The sequence below is a fragment of the Eumetopias jubatus genome, unplaced genomic scaffold (assembly GCF_037043125.1).
Source record: "Eumetopias jubatus isolate StellerSeaLion01/CBP00866 unplaced genomic scaffold, mEumJub1_p1.0 scaffold_1, whole genome shotgun sequence".
NCBI classification, from domain to species: Eukaryota; Metazoa; Chordata; class Mammalia; order Carnivora; family Otariidae; genus Eumetopias; species Eumetopias jubatus.
In genome coordinates this window covers 180,271,961-180,297,370 of record NW_028274807.1, presented here as the reverse complement: position 1 = coordinate 180,297,370, position 25,410 = coordinate 180,271,961, and the positions used below count along the sequence as shown (strand labels likewise).

Sequence of the window (25,410 nt, the reverse complement as noted above, 5' to 3'; positions counted from 1 at the left end):
TAATGTGTTCTTATAATTGTTTGTATTTCTTTGGTGTTGGTTGTGATCTCTCCTCTTTCATTCATGATTTTATTTATTTGGGTCCTGTCTCTGTTCTTTTTGATAAGTCTGGCCAGGGGTTTATCAATCTTGTTAATTCTTTCAAAGAACCAACTCCTAGTTTCGTTGATCTGTTCTACTGTTCTTTTGGTTTCTATTTCATTGATTTCTGCTCTGATCTTTATGATTTCTCTTCTCCTGCTGGGTTTAGGCTTTATTTGCTGTTCTTTCTCCAGCTCCTTTAGGTGTAGGGTTAGGTTGTGTATTTGAGACCTTTCCTGTTTCTTAAGAAAGTCTTGTATTGCTATATACTTTCCTCTCAGGACCGCCTTTGCTGCATCCCAAAGATTTTGAACAGTTGTATTTTGATTTTCATTTGTTTACATGAATTTTTTTAATTCTTCAATTTCCTGGTTGACCCATTCATTCTTCAGTAGGATGCTCTTTAGCCTCCATGTATTTGAGTTCTTTCTGACTTTCCTCTTGTGATTGAGTTCCAGTTTCAAAGCATTGTGGTCCGAAAATATGCAGGGAATGATCCCAATCTTTTGGTATTGGTTGAGACCTGATTTGTGACCTAGGATGTGTTCTATTCTGGAGAATGTTCCATGGGCACTAGAGAAGAATGTGTATTCCGTTGCTCTGGGATGGAATGTCCTGAATATATCTGTGAAGTCCATTTGGTCCAGTGTGTCATTTAAAGTCTTTATTTCCTTGTTGATCTTTTGCTTAGATGATCTGTCCATTTCAGTCACGGGGGTGTTAAAGTCCCCCACTATTATTGTATTGTTGTCGATGTGTTTCTTTGTTTTTGTTATTAATTGGCTTATATAATTGGCTGCTCCCGTGTTAGGGGCATAGATATTTACAATTGTTAGATCTTCTTTTGGATAGACCCTTTAAGTAGGATATAGTGTCCTTCCTCATCTCTTATTATAGTCTTTGGTTTAAAATCTAATTTGTCTGATCTAAGGATTGCCACGCCAGCTTTCTTTTGGTGTCCATTAGCATGGTAAATGGTTTTCCACCCCCTCACTTTCAATCTGGAGGTGGCCTTGTGTCTAAAATGAGTCTCTTGCAGACAGCATATCGATGGGTCTTGTTTTTTAATCCAATCTGATAGCCTGTGTCTTTTGATTGGGGCATTGAGCCCATTTACATTCAGGGTAACTATTGAAAGATATGAATTTAGTGTCATTGTATTGCCTGTAAGGTGACTGTGACTGTATACTGTCTGTGTTCCTTTCTGGTCTATGCTGCTTTTAGGCTCTCTCTTTGCTTAGAGGACTCCTTTCAATATTTCTTGGAGGGCTGGTTTCGTGTTCACAAATTCTTTTAGTTTTTGTTTGTGCTGAAAGCTTTTTATCTCTCCTATTTTCAATGACAGCCTAGCTGGATATAGTATTCTTGGCTGCATATTTTTCTCGTTTAGTGCTCTGAAAATATCATGCCAGTCGTTTCTGGCCTGCCAGGTCTCTGTGGATAGGTCTGTTGCCAATCTAATGTTTCTACCATTGTAGGTTACAGATCTCTTCTCCCAAGCTGCTTTCAGGATTTTCTCTTTGTCTCTGAGATTTGTAAGTTTTACTATTAGATGTTGGGGTGTTGACCTATTTTTATTGATTTTGAGAGGGGTTCTGTGTGCCTCCTTGATTTGATGCCTGTTTCCTTCCAGGGAAGTTCTCTGCTATAATTTGCTCCAATATAACTTCTGCCCCTCTCTCTCTTTCTTCTTCTTCTGGGATCTTAATTATTCTAATATTGTTTCGTCCTATGGTATCACTTATCTCTCGAATTCTGCCCTCGTGATCCAGTAGTTGTTTATCTCTCTTTTTCTCAGCTTCTTTATTCTCCATCATTTGGTCTTCTATATTGCTAATTCTCTCTTCTGCCTCATTTATCCTAACAGTTAGAGCCTCCGTTTTTGATCGCACCTCATTAATAGCCTTTTTGATTTCGACTTGGTTAGATTTTAGTTCTTTTATTTCTCCAGAAAGGGTTTCTCTAGTATCTTCCATACTTTTCTCAAGTCCAGCTAGTATTTTTATAATCGGCATTCTGAATTCTAGTTCCAACTTCTTACTAATGTTTGTATTGATTAGGTCCCTGGCAGTTGGTACTGCCTCTTGTTCTTCTTTTTCTCAGGTGAGTTTTTCCATCTTGTCATTTTGTCCAGAGGAGAATAGATGAATGAGAGAACAAAATGCTAACAGGGTAACAATGACCCCAGAAACATATACACTATGTATATGTGTATCAGAAGAGACCCAAAACCGGGGAAAAGAAAGGGAAAGAAAGAAAATAGAAAAAAAAAGAAGGAAAGGATATGGTCAAATATGATCAGGCTGGTGGATAGATCAGCGCCACACACTAGATTTTGGGCATATTTTGGTCTCTTAGAAGAAATTGCCTCCCAAAATTTTAAAGAAAGAAAAACTTATATATGTACAAAAATAAGGGTAAATACGATGAAGGGATGGAATATGACTGTAAAGATGAAAATTATAAAAGATTTTATAAAAGGAATTGATAAGTTGGTTGAAAAAAGAATGAAGAGAAATTAAAAAAAAGGGGGGGAGAGAATGTGATCAGGCAGGAGATGAGAACAAAGCCATACACTAGAGATTTAGGGTATATTTTGGTCTGTTGGAAGAAACTGTATTCCAAAATTTTAAAGAGAGAACAACTTATATATATCAAAAATAAAGGTAACTACAATGAAGGGATAGAATATGACTCTAAAAATGAAAAATAAAAATTTTTTAAAAAGGGATTGATGTTGGTTGAAAAGGGGAAAAAGAAAATTTCAAAAAAATAGAAAAAGAAAGAAAATTAAAATAATTTACTTTGAAAGACTAAAGAATCATGGGGAAAAAGGCCATGAATTCTATGTGCAGTATTCCCCTAGCGCTGGAGTTCTCCCGTTCTCATTGATCCGTAAACTTGGTCTTGGCTTGCTGGCTGTTCGTGCTGATCTTCTGGGGGAGGGGCCTGTTGCCGTGGTTCCCAAATGTCTTTGCCGGAGGCGGAATTGCTCCACATTGCCGGGTCCGGGCTAAGCAAGCTGCTCAGGTTTGCTCTCGGGAGCTTTTGTTCCCTGCAACCTCTCGGTTAGGCTTTGGAGGATGAGAGTGAAAATGGTGGCCTCCCAATCTCCTCCCAGAGAAGCCAAGAACTCGGGGCCCCTCTCCTCAGTGTGCCCCCAGAGAAAAGCAGTCAGTCACTCCCGTCTCCCCGTTCTCCCGCCACACTCCGTGCTCACCCGGCCTGTGACCGAGCATTTCTATCTCTGGCACCGGACTCAGTGTGGAGTCTCCAAACCCAGCAGATCCCTGCGGTGTGCTCCCGCGCCACTCCTCCCGGGGGAGGAAGGGGAGTCTCCCCGGCTCTGCCGCTTGTTGGGTCCCTGCTGGAGGAGCAGTGGCCGGACTGGGCCGCGGATCACAGTTTATGGCAACCCTGAGCTGAGAGCCCATGCCTCGGCTCCGTCTCTGCAGCTGGCTTCCCCGCTCTGATACCTGGGAGCTCTGCCGCACTCAGGCACCCCCAGTCTTTCTGTGACCCCGAGGGTCCTGAGACCACACTGTCCCGTGAGGTTTTCACCCCCCGCTTGGCCACTGGAGCAACGTCCTTCAGCAGAGCCGACTTCTAAAAGTTCTGATTTTGTGCTCCGCGGCTCTATCACTTGCCAGAAGGGGCTGACGGAGGCCCCCTCCCCCGCCATCTATCCTCCCAAATATCGCCTCAGATTCACTTCTCCGCACGTCCTACCTTCCAGTAAGTGGTCGCTTTTCTGTTTAGACAGTTGCCGCTATTCTTTTCTTCGATCTCCTGTTGAGTTCGTAGGTGTTCAGAATGGTTTGATCCCTATCCAGCTGAATTCCTGGGACCAGACGAAATCCAGGTCTCCTACTCCTCTGCCGTCTTGCTCCTCCTCCGATTTCAGTCTTCTTAAATTGATTGAGATTTCTTTTGTGGCTTAACATGTGATCTTTTTCTGGAGAATGTTCCATATGCAATCAAAAAGAATGTGTATTCTGCCACTTTGGGATGGAGTGTTCAGTATATATTTATTAAGACTATCTGGTCTAATGTGTCATTGAAGGCCAAAGTTTCCTTATTGACTTTCTGTCTGGATAATCTATCCATTGATGTAAGTGGGGTGCTAAAGTCCCCCACGATTATTCTGTTGCTGTCAGTTTCTTTCCTTAGGTCTCTTAATATTTGCTTTGTAAAACCTGGTGCTCCTATGTTGGGTGCATTTATAAATGTTATAACCTGTTGGATTGACCCTTTTATCATTTTGTAATGCCTTTCTTGGTCTCTTTTTACAGTCTTTTTTTTTTTAAGTCTATTTTGTCTCATAAAAATATTTCTACCCTACCTTCCTTTTCATTTCCATTTTTATGGAATATCTTTTTCTATGTCCTTACTTTCAGTTTGTGTGTACCTTTAGATCTGAAGTGAGTCTATTGCAGTCTGCATATAGATGGGTCTTGATTTTTAATCTGTTCAGCTACCCCGTGTCTTTTGATTAGAGCATTTAGTCCATTTACATGTAAAGTAATCATTGGTAAATATAAAGTAATCTTTGTCATTTGGTTGCTTGTTTTCTGGTTGTTTCTGTAGTTCTTTTTTGTTCCTTCTTGTTCTGTTCATTTGTGATTTTATATTTTCCTTAGTGTTAGGTTTGGATTTCTGTTTATTTTTTGTGTATCTGTTAGAGATGCTTGCTGTATGGTTACCATGAGGTTCATATATAACATTCTATGTGTATAGCAATCTATTTTTTTTAAAAGATTTTATTTATTTATTCATGAGAGACAGAAGGGGGAGAGAGAGAGAGAGAGAGAGAAGCAGAGGGAGAAGCAGGCTCCCAAGGAGCAGGGAGCCCGATGTGGGACTCGATCCCAGGACCCTGGGATCATGACCTGAGCCAAAGGCAGACACTTAACCATCTGAGCCACCCAGGCGCCCTATAGCAATCTATTTTAAGTTGATGGGCACTTAAATTCAAGTGCATTTTAAAAGCACTACGTTTCTATCCTCCCCCCATATTTTATGATTCTGACAGATTTTACATGTTATTACTTTGTATATCCCTTGATTGTAGGTCTAGCTGATGTTACTACTTTTGTCTTTTAACCTACATACTTGCTGTGCAGGTAGTTGATTCACTACTTTTAGTATATTTTTAGTTTTAGCAGTGAGGTTTTTTCCCCATAAATTACCTATTTGTAATTATGGTTTCTTCTTTTCCATTTAGAGGAGTCCCTTTAACATTTCTTGTAAAGCCAGTTCGGTGTTGGTGAACTCCTTTAGCTTTTGCTTATTTGGGAAATTTCTCATGTCTTCTTCAGTTCTGAGTAATAGTCTGCCCAGGTAGAGTATTCTTGGTTGTAAGGGTTTTTTTGTTGTTGTTTAGTTTTTCCTTTCAGCACTTTGAATATATTGAATATACTGTCCTGTAAATTTTCTGCTTAAAAATCAACTGAGAGTCTTATGGGGGAGGGGGCTCCCTTGTATATATCAAGTTGTTTTTCTTTTGCTGGTTTTAAGATTTTTACCTTTGGCACTTTGATTATAATATGTCTGGGTGTGGGTCGCTTTGGTTTCATCTCATTTGGGACTCTATGTGCTTTCTGGACTTGGATGTCTGTCTCCTTTTTCTTGCTGGGGAACTTTTGAGTCATTATTTCTTCAGATAGTTTTTTCTGTATTATCTTCTTCTGGGTCTCCTTACTGCAAATGTTATTAGGCTTGATGTTGTCCCAGAGGTCCCTTAAACTATCCTCAATTTTTTCTTTAATTCTTTTTTTCTTCTTACTCCTGATTGGGTGATTTACAGTATCCTGTCTTTGGCATCACCGATTCATTCTTCTGCTGTGATTCCCCGTAGTGTATTTTTCATTTCAGTTAATGTATTCTTCATCTCTGATTGGTTATTTTTGTATTTTCTTTTGGTTCTCACTGTTCTCAACCATTCTTCTTTTGAGTTTGGTGAGCATCTTTATGACATCAACTTTGAAATCTTCATCTGGTAGATTGCTTGTCCCTGTTTTATTTAGTTCCTTTTCTGAAGTTTCTTGTTCTTTTGTATGGAGCATACTCCTCTGTCTTCTCATTTTGTCTCTGTGTTAGTTTCTATATAGCACAGACATCGGTTAAGTCTTCTGGTCTTGAAAGAGTGTCTTTATGTGGAAGGTGTCCTGTGTGGCACAGTAGTGCAAACTCCCCAGTCACCTGCACCAGATGCCCAGAAGCGACCCCTCTGTGGGTTACTGATACCCTCCTGTTGTGCCTGGGTTGTGACTGCTGTGATCTTACTGGTGTGCTGGTCTGTCCCAGTGCAGCTGTCTGCGTGGTCTGGCTGTGACTGCTACAGGGTGCTGCTAAGTGTGGCTAGCTCCCAACTGTTCAGCTGAGGGGCTCAGCCATGACTGTTTCAGGCACACAGTATGTGAAGTTTGCCCCCAGCATGACTGGCTTTGAGGTTTGGCTGAACCCTTGTAGGCATTCTAATGTGCAGGGCTACCCATCCCCCCACTCCCAGGGCAAGGGTGCTTATGGGGCTCCAGTGTCAGCTGAGTCCAGCATCTGGGAGTGGTGAGGCAGGGAAACTTAATAATTTTCTGTGTACTTGTTCTATCAATAAGAGTTAATGAAATCTCACACTATAATTTTGGAATTTTCTATTTCACCTTGTGGCTCTATCTGCTTTTGCTCTGTGTATTTTTAAGTTCTCTTATTGGGTGCATAAATACTGAGGATTTTTATGCCCTTTTAATGAGTATCATTATGGTTCTTTATTCCTGCTAATATTTTTTGCTATGAAATCTACTTAATATAGCCCCTCTAGCTTTCTTTTATATATGGTATATCTTTCATTTATTTAGCTTCCTTTTAAATATAGTCTATCTTTTCTCACCATTTTAACCTATTTGCTTTTCGTATTTAAATTTTGCTCCTTGTAGACGGCATTTGGTTGGCATTGCTTTTGTTTACTAACCTGACAAACTCTCCCTTTTAATTGAAGTATTTAGACCATTTACATTTAAAGTCATTGTCAATATGGTTAGATTTAAGTTTATTATCTTGCTATTTGAGTTGTATCTTTGCCATCTGTTCTTTCTTTTCCTTTTTTTTTTTTCCTTCCTTATTTTGGACTTTTTTTTTTATGGATTCTATTTTATCTCCTTTGTTGGCTTCTTAGCTAAAACTCTCTAATTTTTTGAGTCATTACTTTGGGATTAATACAAGTACAACTCAGCAGCCCATTTTAAGTTTGCATTACACCACTTCATATTATTATAACTATATAATAGTACACTTCCCATTTCTTGTCTTCCAACCTTTGTGCTATTGTTGTTAAACATTTACTTTTATGTGTGTTATAAACCTCCCAATACATTGTTACTGTTTTCGTTTAATTTATCAATTCTGTTTTAAAGAAATTTAAATCTAAAAATCTTACATGTTTACTGATTTTTACATTTTTGGCACCTTTTATTTCTTTATATAGATCCATGTTTCCACCTGTTAATATTTTCTTTTACTTGAAGGACTTCCTTTACATTTCTTGTAGAGCAGGTTTGCTGGTGATGAATTCTTTCAGCTTTTGTCTGTCTGGCAAAGTATTTCTTTCATATTCATTTTTTTTTTTAAACAACAGATATTTATTCTTTCACAGTTCTTGAGACTAGAAATTAAGGTGAAATCAAGGCTGGAATCATATTCATTTTTAAAAGACTTTTTTCTGGATTTAGAATGCTGGGTTGACTGTTCATTTCAGTATATTAAAGATGTTACTCCACTGTCTTCTTACTTGTGTTGTTTCCAGTGGGGATAAACCTGTAGTCATTCATTGCCCTTCTACAAAATGTGAGGTTTTTCTCTGGCTGCTTTTAAGAGTTTCTTTGCCACTCTTTTTAAGCAATTTGATCATAATTTCGCTTGGTTTAGTTTTCTTCATGGTTCTAATACTTGGGGCTCACTGAATTTCTTGGACTACAGGCTTAAAGTTTTCAGCAAATTTGGAAAAAAAAAATCAGTCATTTCTTCAAAATTTTACACTCTACTCCCCCCTCTGCAGATTCCATTTACATGTATATTATTTATGTTGTCCCCCAGATCCCTGGTGCACTTTTCTAATCTACTCATTCTTTCCTCCTTTAATTTCTCCCTCCCTTTCTTCATTCATTCATTCTTTTTTTATTTTTATTTTTTATTCTCTTCTGTTTTTCATTTCGGATAGTGTTTATTGCTATGACTTCACGTCTACTAATCTTTTCTTCTACAATGTCTAAACTGCCATCATTCCTCTCCACTGTATTTGTCAATCAGACATTGTAGTTTTCATTTCTAGAAGTTCAATTTGGGATTTTAAAAATATCTTATATATGTCTCAATTAAGCTTTTTTAAAGATAGGGAATATAGTTATAATAACTATAAAACTATATAACTATAATAACTATAAAAACTCACATAGTTCTGGGGCAGTTTGAATTTATTGATTTTGTTTTTCCTCCTCATATGGGTCCTATATTTCTGCTTTCTTTCATGCCTCATAATGTTTTATTGGCTAGCAGGTGTTGTGAATTTTACCTAGTTGGGTACTGGATATTTTTTTTAATCCTACCAACGTTCTTGAGATTTATTCTGGGATGAAGTTAAGTTACTCAGAAATAGTTATCTCTCTTAGAGTCTGGCTTTTAAGATTTGTTAGAAAGTGCCTGAGTATTATTTACTCTAGAGCTAATTGATCAATACCAATCTGAGGAATTTTTCATGTAGGACTAAGGAAATGCATGGTTTTGTTTGGCATACAGTTCTCTTCATACACAATTACCTTGAACCTACAAATCAGTTCATTTAGATGTTCCACATTTGTGCTGAGTTTTTTCCAATTGACTCAATGCATTATGAGAAGAGTATATCACATTTATTTACAATGTTTTGTCTATCTCGTCCTGTAACTCTAGTTGTTGCCCAATATGTTTGGGGGCCATGTTATTAGGTGCATGTTGTGCCATTATCATTATTTTTTACTTATTTCCTTTTCCTTTCTTTCTTTCTCTCTCTCTTTCTTTCTTTCTTTCTTTCTTTCTTGCTTTCTTTTCTCTCTCTCTCTCTCTCTCTCTCTCTCTCTCCCTCTCTCTTCCTCCCTCCCTCCCCCTCCCTCCTTTCGGGGAGGGGAAGGGTATTTGACTCTCTAGCATTAGAATCTCTTGGGCTTGACCCTACCATTTTTTCCACCGCTCTACCACCTGAATCTCTCACAGAATTGTCTTGTACTTCCACTTTGGACACTGATGTTCTCTAAGAGTAGACTCCCTTAGTTTGGATTTTGTATATTTCAGGATACAGAGGGAGAAGAGGGGAAGAGAAGGCTCAGGGGAGGCTATCTCTGCATATACCTGTGTTAACCATTCTCCAGACTATCTGGTTTCTGGCACTATTACCTTACTACATTAAATCCCTTGGTTTCTGGCTCCTATCCATTCCTGAGGCCCTATGGAAAGGAGGTCACGGAAATACTTCCCATGCTTCTCCTACCACTCCAAGTACCAGGACCCTCCCAGGGTCTTCTCAGGCCATCTGCTAGCACCCCCATTTTCTCATTTTATCTTTTGGTCATTCTATTTGGATATGGGATCCTTTGTCTCTGAGTTAGCCCTGGGAAACCTAACTTAGGTTCTTTCCATTTGGGCATCCTTTTATTCTTATTTGGGGTCTCTGACATCTGTCCCAGCAGGGACACTGTATTGGCACTTCTAGACCCAGTCATCTAAGTTGTAGTTATTGTCACTCCAAATTTTCCTTTCTTCTTGCTGGTAAAACTCCATTCTTTTTGGTTGAAGACACTGCTTTTACATGTTACTTCTCTACTCAGAGTTTCATAAAATAAAGTCTCTTGGGGATTTTGAGATACCATTCACAAATCTTCAGTTTCCCTAACAAAGTCAAAACCAAGAATCTCCGAGTCCCAGCCCCTGGTGTACAATTTGGTGACTTTTAGAATTCCAGATGGCACACTTAGGTCTCAAACTGTGGCTTTTAGGTATTAACCTAAAAAGTTAAAATGTGTATTAATCTAAACAGATGTTAGCTTTGGAAACTAATACTGAAGGGAATTGACTATTTTTTCCTGCCCACCCATTGCCCTCACCTCCTTTCATTCCAATGCTGACTGCATTGCTTATTTATCAGTGTGGTCTGAGATTTCTTCCTGAACAGAGTCACCCCCAGAGTAGCTTAGGTCCACAGTGAGGTCAGACTCATTTTCCCTGAGCCAATTCAGCACATGCCTTTTCTGAGGTGAAGCCATCAAAGTCTGCGGGGTTGCCTAGGAGAAGACCCACCAAAATCAAATTTCTTCTAGACACAATCCATAGTGCATAAAAATTAATCAAGTCCTACCATGACTTGCTTTATTCATAATACTTAATGGTCATGTAATAGGAGTTTTTATTCAGCAGTTAAAGTTCATAAGTGCGGGTTTTACATGGAGATAGGTATTATGCTGATGGTTTAATTACACACCTTTTTGCACACCAAAGGAAATGGGTTATGCAGGTTTTGTAATTAAGGAAGGACTTCAGAGAGAGAATGAAACTGGGGTGAACTGATCGTTTTGAAAATGTTTATTTTTAAATTAGTAACTCTTTGAAAATGTCCAACTCAGGAAATGATACTCAAGGTTAGAAGTTGTTTATATATAAACAACATGCTTGCTGGCGCACTCTCTCTCTCTCTACACAAACACACACACACACACACACACACACACACACACACACACTTCTCTAGTTCTCATGATAGAAATTAAAATTTTTCTTTTGTGAACTTAATTTAGCACTAAGTAGTTACTAAATCTCCTTTCCTTCAAGGCTAGCATAAGAGACTTTTCCCCCAAAGACATCAATTTTAAGTTCGTTAGTTAAGTCATCTAATGTTGGTGCAAAAATTATTGAGCTGGATCTCCAAACTCTTGACTTCATTGAGTCCAAACGATGTAATTTCTCCAAATTAGATTCTGTTTTCATGGGACAAGGTTTTCTATCTTCTCTGTGTTATTGAAACCAAAATACCATTTACTCTTTCCTTCCCCTAACACACACTCCTGCACATATCCGTGTCCAACCTCTTCCTTACCCGCAGACTCCTTTGGTCAGGGCCTACTCAGCATCTCAAGTAGATGACTGGGAAGGTTCTGAGTTTAAAAGTCTAGAAAAATCTTCTGCTATTACCATACACCTGTTCCTCTTACAGTCTTCCTAGTTTGGTAAGTGACAACTCTATCCTTTCATATTTATCCCACAAAAACAACTGGGGTTCTCCACTGACCCTTCTTAGTTCTCATGTTGGACACCATATTTAGCAGCAAGTTCCATTTGCTCTATTTTCAAAATATAACCCCTTCTCACCGTCTCTGCTGCTGCCCCTTAGTCTTAGCCACCAGTCTTTCTTGTAATGGATCCCTCTGCTTCTACATTTGCTTCCCTACATTTATAATGCTGCAGCCAAAGGAATCCTTTTAAACCCAAGTCATTGAATGCCATGCTTATGCTCATAACCTCCCATGGCTTCCATCTCACTGAGAAGAAAAGCGAATGTCTCCATAATGAGGCCATTGATACATATCATCATCTACTGCTCCTTACTTTTCTGTCCTGGCTTCTTACCACCCTCTTTCTGACTCTCTCTGCTCCAGCCTCACAGCCTTTGCCTTTTCTGTTCCTCCTAGGTAAAATGCTTTTCTGCTAGGTATCTACTTGACTTTCTTCCTTCAGATGTTTATTCAAAGCTCACTTATCATTGAGGCTTTTACTGTCACCATCACCCCACCAGTCCTCTACTTGGTGCTGTCCCACTGCCCTGCTTTCTTTTTCTTCCAACCACTTATCAGCATCTAATCTACTATGTATGGTCTGTTTCCCCTTTCTAGGAAGGAAACTTGAGGAGGCAGGGGTTATTTTCTGCTTTGTTACTTCTAAATCCCCGGAGCCTAACGATATCTGACACACAGTAGGCACTTCAGTAAAACTGCTTGTTAGATAAATGGTCTGTCTCCAAGGTGTGACTAGGTTATGAGCAACTCCAGGGCTGGGAAGTATATCTTTTACTGCTGTGAACTCCACACAATGCTCAGCACACTCGTGGGGGCAGTAGACAGTGGTTGTCTTGACTTTCCCAGCACGACTTTGTTTTTTAGAGTGAATAGTTTTAACCTATTCACTGTGACTCTGGTGAGTCTGGCAAACCTATATCTCCTAGGCATGGCCAGGTGGAGGATGTCCTTCCTGCTGTCGGTCATCATGATTGCCTGGGAGATGAGGGGATACTCCAAATTGGGTCAATCAGAGTCCTCCCCTAGACTTCTCCGATGGTGAGAGCGGGGGACATTTATTGAGGGTTTACAGATAAAGCAATGCCTATGGTCAACTGCCCTATCACACAGAGGAAAACAGGGGCAGTATTCAAAATACTGAGCAGCTGGGATGCCATGAACAGCAATTAGTCAGAATTGGACACTGAACAGAAATAGTGACACTACCATATAGTTGTGAGGTTCATACACAGGGAAATGCAGTGTTTGGGGGTGGGATGGAGGAAGGGAGAGAATTCTTTATGTGTCTCCACTTGTTCTCTTCCTTAGCATCTTTCGTACTCTTAATTGATGCTTATTGGAGACTAGGAACACATTTTTGGAAAAACCCCCAGTTTTGGAAAGATGTGTTCAAGTGTCAGTGACCCCTCTCTCTGTTTAGCTGTGATTCTACATTTGAGCCTTGCATTCAGTCAAGCCTGAAGCCAAATTCCCTTTGATCAAAAAAAAAAAAAAAATGAGACAAATGATATAAAATTTGTCCAAGTCATTTTCCAGTGACCTGAGGAAACTCTCTCTTTTTGGCATCTTGGGTTACATTGGACGTGGTGAGAGCACAAAACACTAATTTGGCCTCCGTTCTAGCCCCCAAAAGATGTCATTTTTCTCTTATTTTGTCTGCGAAATGACAGAAGAAGAATTTAGAACATGGCTTTGACGTGTCACGCGACTGTCACGCAGCCATGATCACGGCTGGTCCAGCCCCTGCCTCTGTCTTGAACTATGCTTCCCCTCACGTTTGGAGCTCCAGACATACAGATCTTCCTCCAGATTCTTGAACTTGGAATGCTCTTTTCTGCCCTAGGGCCTTCCCGCATGCTGTCCCCTCTGTGAAGCGCCCCCAACCCCTTGGTTCATTCATGAGGACTATTTGAGTACAAAAGACGACTGAAGTCTGGGGATGTGCCCTAAGCAGGGGGGTGGAGGGGCTGATGCTGAAGCATCCTTGACAGGGTGGGAGACGATGCCTTCTCCAAAGGAAAATGAGAGTGCTCTACTTGAAGAAAGGAAATGAATGCTGGTGAACTAAGTCCTGAACAGTCCGCCTCACTGATTCTTACCTTTCAGGTCTTTACTCAGTCTCTCCCCTTCGCAGACATACTCCCTCAACTTGCCCTCTCAAAAAGCACATCTGTGTAGCCCACATTCTTGGGACATTTGGAATTTTCTCTTTCTGTTTGAAGTTATTAGATTAAGTCCTGGCCCCCAGCTGGAGTGTAAAAGACACGAGGCCAGGCACTGAGTCTGTTTTTCCTCAACACTCTCCCATTTATTAAGAATCCGTCCAGTGGCTTACTTGTTACGTAATACACCATTTTGCTTTGTCGTTAGAACTATCCTCTCATGTGAGAGTGTTCACTAAGGCTCAGAGAGGTTTAAGTAACTTGCCCATTGTCATACAGGCACCAGGAAGTCAGGGATACTGAAACCCCATCTCTGTGGCTCCGGTTCCAGCCCCGTGTGTTCCAGCTTCTGACCTCGTTCCCCAGCAAGCACATTCACGGCGGTCCCCCAAGAAACAAGACAGAGTGAGCCTTGTCCTCATGGAGCTCACAGTTCCTCTAGCATCTTCTCCAGAGACACCTGGAAGGGATTCTAGATAGGTGATTATCTCCCTACTAGAAAGACTTCTAACGAACCTCATTAGAAAGACCTAAGGAAAGTATAGGGCCATTCACCATTCGGTCAGGAGCAGAGTTAGTCCTCTTAGAGGTGAGGCAAGTCTTAGAAAGCCCCTGTGATGCACAGTCGATTGAGTTTTTGTTTTTGTTTTTTTTCTACAGCCAGGCATTGTTCTCCTGCCACTGTATTTAATACGGGGCTCCACTGGCTGTATGAGGTTCACATTTAAATGGCTTTCTACACATTATTTGACTGCTTTGTAATATCCTAAAAATGAACATCAGTGATTCTACCTTACAGCTAGGTGATCACGTGAGTATATTTGCTACTTTTTTTTTTAAAGATTTTATTTATTGATTTGACAGAGAGAGACACAGAGAGAGAGGGAACCCAAGCAGGGGGAGTGGGAGAGGGAGAAGCAGGCCTCCCGCGGAGCAGGGAGCCCGATGTGGGGCTCGATCCCGGGACCCTGGGATCATGACCTGAGTCAAAGGCAGACACTTAACGACTGAGCCACCCAGGTGCCCCATATTTGCTACCTTTATATAAGATCACTGAGAGGCTCTTTGGAGGCAGGTGGCATGACCAGCACTCATCTGTGGGCTCTACAGTAAACCACGGACGTGACCTAGAGTATGTCCCTGAGGAAGCCCCAGTGTTGTCATATGTAACATGCCGTTGACCATTCCTACCTTGCACATTTGGTGTGAGAATCATAGAAGTGATACTGGGTTTGGCTGGTCTTGAAACAGAGTAGGAGGCTTGATATCAGCAGGTTGCGGAATATGAGTGACTGCAGGTGTTCAGGCTGCCTCCATCCTTCCCCGCAGGGTGACACTGCTTCCTTCACTCTGCAAATGTGAGCATCCACTTGTGGTCCTCACGCTGGGGGATGGGAGGGCAGCAGCACACCATACAGGGAGTGTTTCCGCCCTTCAAGTTGGAGGGAGACATGTCATGTGAAAGACACAAATGAATACATCATGTTGGGAGGTGCTAAGCACAATGGAAATAATAAAGTGGGCAAGGGCATATGGAATGTGGAGGGTCGAGTGGGCAGTGAGGGTGCCATTTACAATGTATGGTCGGGAAAGTCCTTTCTGCTGTGACCTCTGAAGGGAGGGAGGATGGGAGGCACACAGAGAGCCAGGAAAAGCACATCCACTCCAAAGGGAATAGAAACACTGAGCCTGGAGGCAGAGTGGGCTCGGTGCCCAGGAAGCGCACGGCGTGGCCAGTGTGGCTGGAAGGGAGCCTAGAGAGAAGCCTGCGTCCTCACCTGAATGTGAAACTGATTTAGCACCACCTCCTCAGGACTTACCAAGCTGGACTTGTGCACAGCACTTGGATCCTTTAAGGATTAGAATTAGGAGTTTACCATCTGCTTGATACATGGTAACTGCAGAGATGATTTTATTTAGTTCTCTTTTCTGTAAATTTCTAGCTAACACTGCTGGGAAGCCCCATGCCTCTCCTCTGACACTGCAGCTTTCTTGCCTGGGCTTAGATCTTTTCCCTGATTCCTGCTAGTTGGCATACTGTTACTCACCCTTTGGGTTCCAGTTAAACCGGGAAGCTTCCCTGATTGTCCCTAGCACAATTCAGTGATATTCCTATGTACTCTGGTACTTCCCTTCTCGTTAGCACTCATGCATTATAGGGCACCTTAGCGTTCAAGAACTCTCTTCCCAGTGACCCATTGGGTACAATGAGGCCAAGGCTGTGTTTACCTTAGTTCAGTTGTATATCCAGTGTTGAGTCTGAGCAGGTCGTTTAATGCTTATTTGTGGGTGGGTGGGTGGGTGGATGGAGGCATGCGTGCCTGCTAGTGAAATTTGTTCCTAACAGGGCATGCTACAAGGCAGAGTTCAATTAGACAATTATTACAATATTGGTGAAATATGGAGTGCCACACGAACCCTCTCATGCTGAGACCAGAGATTTCATCAAAGAAAGTCCCTACAGGGGAACATGTTATTAAATGTTTAGAATTTTAAAATTAGAAGGAAACTGTTTTGTCATGGGCTTAAATGTCCTCCGTTAACAGAAAGAGGAAAGGTAGGACCAAAGAAAGGAAGTGACTTGTCAAGGTAACCCAGGCCGTTAGAGTCAGGGCTCAGATGGTAATCTGGCATTTGGATTCTCTTGCATTTGATTCAAAGAGTGAGCTTGGAGCTGTCTACTTCAAGGGTCCTGGGATCCAAACACTGAGATACGCTATACTGGATTCTAGGTAGAGAAATCCAATGCTTGGGAGGGACTGCTATGCTGTGTAAGACTTGATGCATTTTGTGGGCAGGAAACTACCACTTTGATGTGACAGCTACAAAACCCTTCAGCCTACTTGAATACTTGTGCAAGTGTTTACATTTCTGGATCAGACATACAATGCTCCGACTACTTTGACTAATTTTCCCCCTCATCCATAAAGTCCTAAAGTAGCAAGCTTGATTTGAAAATAAATTATTAGTAAACATTTGAAAGTGAGAAACATTATTCCCAGGACACTTAGCTCCTTCCTTGAAATACACACTTGAGAATTGCTGAGATTCTGTTCTGTGAGAATGCTTGAATCTCTCCCTAAATCATAACACGGGTAAACTTACCGAAATATTTTTACAATTTTATTAGAGGTTTTAATTCACTGCTTTATCTGTCTCTGTTAGACTGCAAAATAGCTTTAAATATTCAAGTGGTAATTAATGAACCTTTTATGTTGCAAATCAAACATTTTCATCTGTGCACTTGTGGAGTAGCAGTGAGGAAGGATTTCAGGAATAATTGTTTCTCCCAATTCCACACTGTTGACTAGCTCTCGTACTTTACGGTTTAGGAGTGGGTTTGCCTTTGTTGCCTAGTGGGGCTCACGCTCAGCGTGGACAATGTCTGCTGTCTTTCTGGAGGTCAGGATTTCTTATGAGTTTCCTGCCAGAGACATTCCCAACTAGATGGAAAGTCTGTGAATGTGGAATTTTTGCTTGAGTGCAAAATAATAAAAAGCATGTGTATGTTTTAAAAAAAAGGATCAGCTTAATGGCAAATGAGCATTAGCTTACGTTAATATTCTATTACAGTGAAAACTTCTATTTAATAAATTTTCTCGACTTTTTTTTTTTCCTCCCAGAATCTAACGTATTTTTCTAAGTGGTATGCCAACCTAAAGAAAGTATATATGATACATTTGATTTATGTTAAGTCAATAACACGCACAAGCCATTTAAAATTGTATTTTAAGTGTGGAAAAAGCAACCCAAGGAAACACATATAGTACTATATATTATGAAGGGAGAAGTGTTAGCTTTTCAGGGGCTGAAATGCCTTGCAAATATTACTCTATTTAAAAGATATTTTAAAAACGTGGTGCTTTCTGTCAGATGGCAATAAAGCAAGTCTGAAATCCTGTCATACAGTTCAGAACCCAAAATGAAGCTGGCTGGTATTAAAGACTTCACATGACAAAATAGTTGTCCTTCCCCCCCACTCTCTGCCATTCATGAAAACTGGTGCGGTAAGAGCAGCTCTAGAGAATGTTCTCGAAAGGACGGACAAATTCTTCACTGGAAGCCACCCTGTGTTCTTCCATGGCCCTAATTAATACTGGCCTCGGTGACATTTATGTATCAGAGCAATAAGCTAAACAGGAAAACAATTTATGTCACCTAAAGCTTTTTAACAAATCGATGCGACTATTTGTAATTGCTTGTTTCACAAGATTAAAAGTGCTAAGGCCTGATCTTCGCCCACGGATTTGTGGTCAACCTGACCTATGCTTCCGGTGTTTAAAAAAAAAAAAAAAAGGGTGGGGGGAGTTGGTGATCAGCACTGACTTCCATCAAGTAATCCATATTGCTAATATTTCTGGAATTTTAATGTACTTACAATTTATAGCCGATCAAATGTGGTTACCTAAATTGCTGTTGCTAGTAGACAGTTTAACTGTCTTTATTAATTACAGTATAATTTAATGTTTGAGTACCGGCACTTGTGTTGGTCATTTTTACAGCTAGAGCAGTTATCTGCCTTATGACGAACCATTTTAGCATTTTCAATGGAAATTTGCTAATATGATGAGTGATAAAAATGTCACAAGCTGGTAAATAATGATTATTGCTTTGGCTGAAATTAATTCTTGAAAGGCCGGTTACCTTCAAATTAACATTATAACTTGAAGCTTGTCTTTTTCTCCTCCCTATATTCTTGGTATAAGCCAAAAAAAAAAAAAAAAAAAAAAGACCGTTGATCATTTCAAATATATATATGGCATTAAGCATCGAATGTCATTTTACAATCAGAGTGGAAATAAGACGACAAAGGGTTTTGTTTTTTTAAAAAATAAAAGCTTGTTTAAAAATAAATAAAAGTAGGTTATATCTAGAGTGATGGCTTTCTAATCCAAATATTGTCCCAGTTAAACCAGTGTTTTTGTATGTAATTTAATTTCCCTCCAGTGTGAATTCTGTATTAAACCTTTCATCAATCAGTTCCTTAAATGAAGGTTTGAGACCCAACTTCACCTTATTTTAATAAAGAATACTTTTATTTGACTCAACTACAATGAAGATGAAAGATAAATTGTGATTACTACCCTCTATGTGAATATGTAATACCAAAGAAGACAAAATCTAGTAAGGAAGACTAATTACACTTTGTTTTGGTCTATTGGCGGGGGGGGGGGGGGGGGGAGATCGTTAATATCATGCAGCTGTTTGTGTTGATGTGAAAGTCGTCTGAGTCTTATTTTCTACATAAAGGCCTCCATTTAAAAGAAGAACATATATTTTGGGCAGCATGGGCTTGCTGCCTCGTTTACCTGAGCAACCAGCCTTAAATGAATGTGTACAGGAGGATGTTCCTGCTTCAGAAGAATTCCAGAAATCCAGTGAAAAAGGTACTAGACACCAACCAGCAACATCTTCCCTAATGCATTGTCATACTTGGTCTGGGTCCTTCAGCTTATTCAAATATGTGTACATATTTAATTTTACCAAATGCATATGCTGTAAGCAGTATTTATGTTTAAGCCTGGCATTTAAAGGAATTTCAATTAACCCTCATATTATATTCTTAGTAGCTAGATGAGAATTAAGGGTTCAAATGTTTTATTAATTATCAGACTAGAGGGCTTCTAGACTGTGGCATAACTGTTAATGAAAAGAGGACACTACTTTGCAACTTAATAGCAAAACCTGTATTAAAAATTTTTTTCTTCCTAAGATAAGCTGATTCAAAACAATGCTGGGAAAGCACGCTTACATGCTCCTCACCAGCAGCTGGTGTTCGGCCGAATAGGAGCAGCTCGGTTAGTTTTCAAGTCATCTTTTGGCTTGTGTTACGCTCTGAATTAGACTGAACGGTTTTATGTTACCCCGGTTTGGACAATTCCAGTGCTGCTTTCAATATACCAATTTAATTTTTACTGGAAGATGATGCCCAAACTCATTAATCCTTAGAATATATATGACATAATAGTATTGAAGACAAATAGCAGTGTTTTTTTCTTTTATCAAGGTATGCAATGAAACAAATCTCGAAATCAAGATGGTTTTTCTGGAATATTTAGTTCCTGAAGCTTCACTGTTTTCTGTACTGGATGCGGTTATCTAGCATACTTTTGATAGAATATTTTTGTAAAATCATTTGTCCTAATCTAAGCATTTATCATTATATGCAAAAAGATTTCTTGATGAGAATATTATAGACGGTGCATGTTTTTGACATTAGCATTTTATTTGGATGACTAATCTTGCAGATGTGAAATTTTAATGAATTATTCATGAAATTGCTTTCCTCTGAAATTTTAGTTTGCTCTTAATGCTACTTATTAAACATTTTGTTTTTTTTTTTCCTGTATAAAATTTGATGAAGAGAAATAAGGGTGTGCTTCCTCGGGAGAAAAGGTAGCCTCTATGTTTTCAGTGTTTTCCAGTTCCCTAAGTGGAGACTTAGCACTTGAAATCCTGAGGATGAGAGCTTCAGCCCTCTGTGATGATGGAAGCTTTTAGTTAAGATTGATTTTAATTCTGTGTTGGAAGCAGCTGGTGATACACCGAAGGCATATGCCTAACATACAAGATCAGCAGGTCAGAAGGGGGAAAGAAACTTAGGCTGTCGCGACTTTTTACTACCAGTGTGAACAACCAGCATTTTTATTGCATTTGAGAATGCTATCATGTCAGTAATGAGTACTGACTACACAACATTTTTTTTTTTTATTGTCTGTATCCACAGACATGGAATGATGGAATTACAGTTGATGTCAAGGAATGAGTTTCTTTTATGCCTTATCAAAACAAAACGAAACTGAAAAAATTCTCGTTCCTGGCAGCACATATCCACGAAGCACCGTGCGCACACTCAGACTGGACCATCTTCCTCGAGGCTTCTGGGTAGCAGAGATCGTGCGAACCACACTGGGCCCATAAAATGCCTTTAGAATAGTTAAGTCTCATTCTCAGGATAAAAAAGCGAAGCCGACATTCAAAAACATCCAAAATACCAAGAGGGACTACCATGAACCAAAAGGTACCCCAAAGATTCAAAATCCTTATGAGCATGTTCTTCTTTTACCCTTGGAGACGGAGCTCAACTGGAATGTGGAAAGGAGAGGAAATATTTTTTTTTAACTTTTTTTCTTTCATGATAAAATAGCTAGTGATTTACATCCATCAGATTTGGGGTGCAGAATCCAAGGTATTCTTGACTAGGTGTGACGGAATGCTGGGAATAGTGTTTGAGCTGTCCCAAGGGCGTGAGGCTGGCAGTCCCTCTGCACGTACAGTAGCCTTGATGCTTCATCTCACGGCTGGTTCACTGCGGGCAGCGTCACTCTCTTCCAAGGACAGCCTCTAGGGACAAGGAGGATGGATTCTCATCCCTGACAGTGCATCTGCCTGATACAAGGGACCGTCTCCCTAAGGTACGCTTTTCTTTGAAGAAAAAAAAAAAGGTAACAAATTGTCTTTACATCTTGGCACCTTGTAAAGTTTTCTTTTTTTTTATACAAAAAGTTCAATAGCTTTGACAACTCCCCATTATTAATCACTACTTCACTGATAAACTTTGAAAGTGTGACCCTGGCATTTCATCATGCAAAATATTTACTGCAGCAGGAGAAAAACATTTTTTTAAAACAGCATTTTTTTTCTCTTTTCAAATGTATGAACTGGTTTAAGATAGCCAGGAGGGCAGTGGTAGGATAAACACAAGGGATAGGAATGTATCAAAAAAACAGATTCACACACACGCGTGCGCGCGCGCACACACACACACACACACACACACACACACACAAATCTGTACAAGATGCTCTGATCAATGAAAACAGAAAAAAAAAATCTGTCAACTATGTTACAATTTAAAAGCCAAAGGTGGGGGGGGGGGAAGGTTAGGGAATTGCTCCCTCCCACATGTCAGGAAATGTCATCCAATATTCTTAAAGCAAGGATAACTAAATAAAATACATGTGCAGCATATTCTGCAATCCCATTACATACAGTAGTTTTTTTCCAAAGCTATTTTTTTTTAGTATCGTTAATATAAAGCAGTTGCACAAAAAGCAAAGGTGTTTTGACAAACAGGTGTATGCATTTATTCCTTTTTAGGAACAATATCTAAAAAAAGAACCACCCTCCGCCCTCCCCCAAAAAAGACAAAGATTCACACAGACACATAGGAATATATGTACAACATAATAAACCCCATCCTCAAGAAGCGACTGGAACACCCCCCCCCAAGGGATACAGAATCAGAATTGTAAAAATCATAGTGAAGTTTGCTTGCTGTAAAGCCTGAGAATTTTTTTTTCAGTTGGTTTTTCTGCAGGGCTGTGATACCTGCAAAGATATGTAAAATCTAATTTTTCTTTTTTTTTTCTTTTTGCTACAGTCTTTAGACTAAGCATGCAAGACATACGACTAAGTGCAACTGAGTGAAATGTATTTTTTTTTAAATTTTCATCATTCCCTAAAGGTTTGAACTGAGGTATGCGTACTAACAGTTTCTCATGCTGTTATCTTTACTCATGTCTAGCTACACATGCTGAGAATGAACTAATCTACCAGATTTTTATCCTCTTTTGAATACCAAACTAACCAGCAACCACTCAGTTTAGAAGCACAGGGCCCCCTTCCCATGACCCTGTCTGGCTACTGCCTGCACATCATGAAGCTGCCTGGAAAAGTTTAAAAAAAAAAAAAAAAAAGAAAAAAAAAGTCTTGAGTGACCACAGACTGCCCTTTATACAGAAAGCAGAGTGAAGCTTCAAAAGAAACTGGCAAAGAAGTTTTTGTACCAAGCTTATGAGTGGATGGGAGTGTTACTTTTTTTTTTTTTAAATGAAAAATGCTGACCAAAGCCTAATTAGAAAAAAAGGAAGGAAAAAGGAAAATATTTTAAACCAAACAAAAAACCGGAAGATCAATGCCCAGACAGAGCAAAATTGATGCAGTGATCTTAGCACGGTCCTTAAAACCAAAGTGGCATACAATCTTTCTGGAAAACAAAACAAAACATTCTAGAAATGGTACTACGTGATTGAGTTGCATTGTAGAAGCTTTTCTGTTTTCTTTCCATTTTATCTTGACTGTCTCCTTTACTGGTTACTCCCTAATTTGCAGTGGCATCCATTCATGGTTTTGAGCCGGGACTCCTCTCCTTCCCTAGCTCCTGTAACACCTTCAGCAGCCCCGTAACCTCTCTCTATGAGTTTTGGTCTCTGTTGAGGTACAGAAGAAGAAGAAAAAAAAACAAAAGTAACAACTTTGGTTCCATTACCTACTTGGTCTTCTAAATTTATTCTATGACGAAGGAGCAGTTCTCTTTCTCAGGTTAGCAATAGCCTAGAACTCATCAATTGCCTCTAAATTCTTTCACCTCCTTTGATCAACAATAAGAGGATATTTGGCTTCATCAGATAAAGCATAAAACAGAGAACATAATTTACCTTTGCGTAATATCTTTGGTAATTTTAGGAAAAAAAATACAAAGAATATAAATTAATTAAGCTCCGAAAGGCTCTCAAGCTAAAAACAAAAGCTACGGTCCTAGATAAATAAATGACAGGAAAGTGGGTGCAGAGTGGAGGCGTTGAGGGGTTCTAAGGACTGAGGTTGTACTGACCGGTGACTGTCGCATTCTGCGTGCCATGTATGTTTCTCCAAACATTCTGGGGCACCGTGCACCCCCCGCCTCCTCGATGTCTTGTTAGTTTTGGATACTGGCTTGGTGTGATAATATTGCATAACAAACTGAACTGCAGTACCAAATTCACACGTTTGAAATGAACACTTTAGCATTGCTGAACTCAGGCCTCATTAACTTCCATAACAAATGCAATCTGAAATCTAATTTGCATTCAAACAGATTAATGCCACCAAGTAAGGCCTGGACTGATGTTTACATTCAGCGCCGCCACCACTTTCACCAGAGTTGCTCAGGGAAGGCAGCTTTTTGGGTCATTTTGCAAACAAAGCAACCCGAGTCGGTTTTCGCCTCAGCGAGCCTGTGGCCCATGGCAACTTGGTCACCAGAGGAAGAGCCTTCCACGGCCACAATGGGGGCCTAGTAGGAGATCTTAGGGAGTGGGGGGAGCGCTGCCTAGGTTTCCTTGTGCTGGGGCAATGCTTAACCACAATGGTAGCTGCAAAACAGAAAACACCAAAAACCAAAAACCAAAAAACCGAAACCAAACTTGAAACAACCCCCTTCCCGCCTCCAATACTGCTTTGTGGAATGAATTTGCATTGTTCCTAGGGTGTCTCTATTTTTTTTTTTTTTTTCTGTCATTCATTCTCTTTCTGGCAGGACTTCACGTCTGTGTGAGAGGACCTTCATGTGTAGAGTGCAGCATTTGGGACCTTTTTTGAAAAAGACCAAAACGGAATGTTTTCGGACTTTGGAGAAAACGTGGTTATGTCTGAAGGAAACTGGAATGAGTGACAGAAAACTACGAACGAGAAATGACATTCAGCTTTTGTATAATAAAAACACCTATTAACATTCATCACAAGGTACAGAAAACTTGAAGCCTCCAGGAGGCCGAGGGCCCAAATGGAGGCCTGAGGTCAGAACTTAAAATGGTATAGTAGAAGCAAAAAAAAAAAAAAAAAAAATGCAATACATTAAAAAGTTCGGGATAATTACTTTTTAACCCCCTCCCCCCAATACACACACAAAGGCCTTCCCCATCCCAACTGGAAGCAAAACAAAAACAAAAACGAACCAAAAAAAAAAAAAAAAAGGAGTAAAGGCAGTGATAATCAACATGCAGTACTGTGCAAATAGGTCGTCCATTGGAATCCTTAAATTCTGGGCAGAGGCTTGGTCTGCAGCTTAGGTGCACATGCTCAGTTGGGTGTCCTCAGTGTCCAACGTTGGCAGGACTGCAGTTCAAAGTCTGCTGCTAAAAGTGAATCAGTTTAGCAAATTTACAACACTGATGTTGACTGTTAAGAGAGGAAAATCCCAAGTACCAAACAAGTCCATCCAATGCACAGAGTACAAATTCCTTTTTTCAACAAAAAGTAGAAAAATCAAAAATACTCCCAAATGGGATTCTTGATGGCACTAAGAGTTAACACGTTTCAGAGTTGTCAAAATGTAGTGAAAATCCTCCAGACTGTACAACAAATGGAGAACAATTTCACTGCTAACTTTTGACGTGTTTTGTTTTGTTTTGTTTTTGTTTTTGTTTTTTTTCCCAATCTTCGTTCTTGGGGTTGGCCCCCGCCCAGACACGTTCACTCCATGTCCTCATTTACTGGTTCGTCTTCGTAATCTCTGTCGTGGTCAAAATCTGGACTGTGGTTGGCTGTTGTCACTAAGGACAGAGGCCCTTCAGCTTCCTCTGGATCGAGCGGTTCTTCTTTGACGTGCACAGGATGCCTGGAAGAGATGAAAACAGGTTCACTTGAGGGCCCCTCCCAACCACGGCAAATTCGGGGCTTTGGGCAACAGAAGCCACACTCTAGGACTGTACTGTCTCCCAGCACAGGCACTAGCCACGTGTGACTCTTTAAAGGAAAACTTCATGCAATTTAAAACGGAGTTTCTCAGTTGCAATGGGGCAGCACAGAGATGACAAATTTCTGTCATAGCAGAAGGTTCCTTTGGGCAGAGCTGCCCTAGGATGATCTCTGGCCCGAAGCAGCCTCTCTTCCCCGGGGGTGTGTCTCACACCGTCCTGTGCACTCAAGTCACCCTGGGGCTCTTGTTAAATAAAGAGCCGCGTGTGACTCAGGTCTGGGGTGGGACCCGAGACTCTGCATCCCTAGCAAGCTCCCAGGCAATGCCTCTGGTCTGAGGAGGACCACACCTTGAGTACCAGGTAACAGGCCCCGCAGTGGCTTCCTGGGGAGAGGTA

General features: G+C 40.3%; 1 protein-coding gene across 6 annotated transcripts in view; it reads right to left on the bottom strand.

Annotated features, from left to right (window-relative positions):
- Positions 1 to 20,163: 20,163 nt before the first annotated feature.
- Positions 20,164 to 25,410, bottom strand: part of FOXP1 (forkhead box P1) — a 489,745-nt gene continuing 484,498 nt past the window's right edge. For all 6 annotated transcript variants that reach the window (XM_028101748.2, XM_028101750.2, XM_028101749.2 and 3 more), the window contains one exon: positions 20,164 to 24,932. In XM_028101748.2, the coding sequence (XP_027957549.1) occupies positions 24,788 to 24,932 (145 nt within the window). In that variant the 3' untranslated portion in view covers positions 20,164 to 24,787. The remainder of the gene's footprint in view (positions 24,933 to 25,410) is intronic.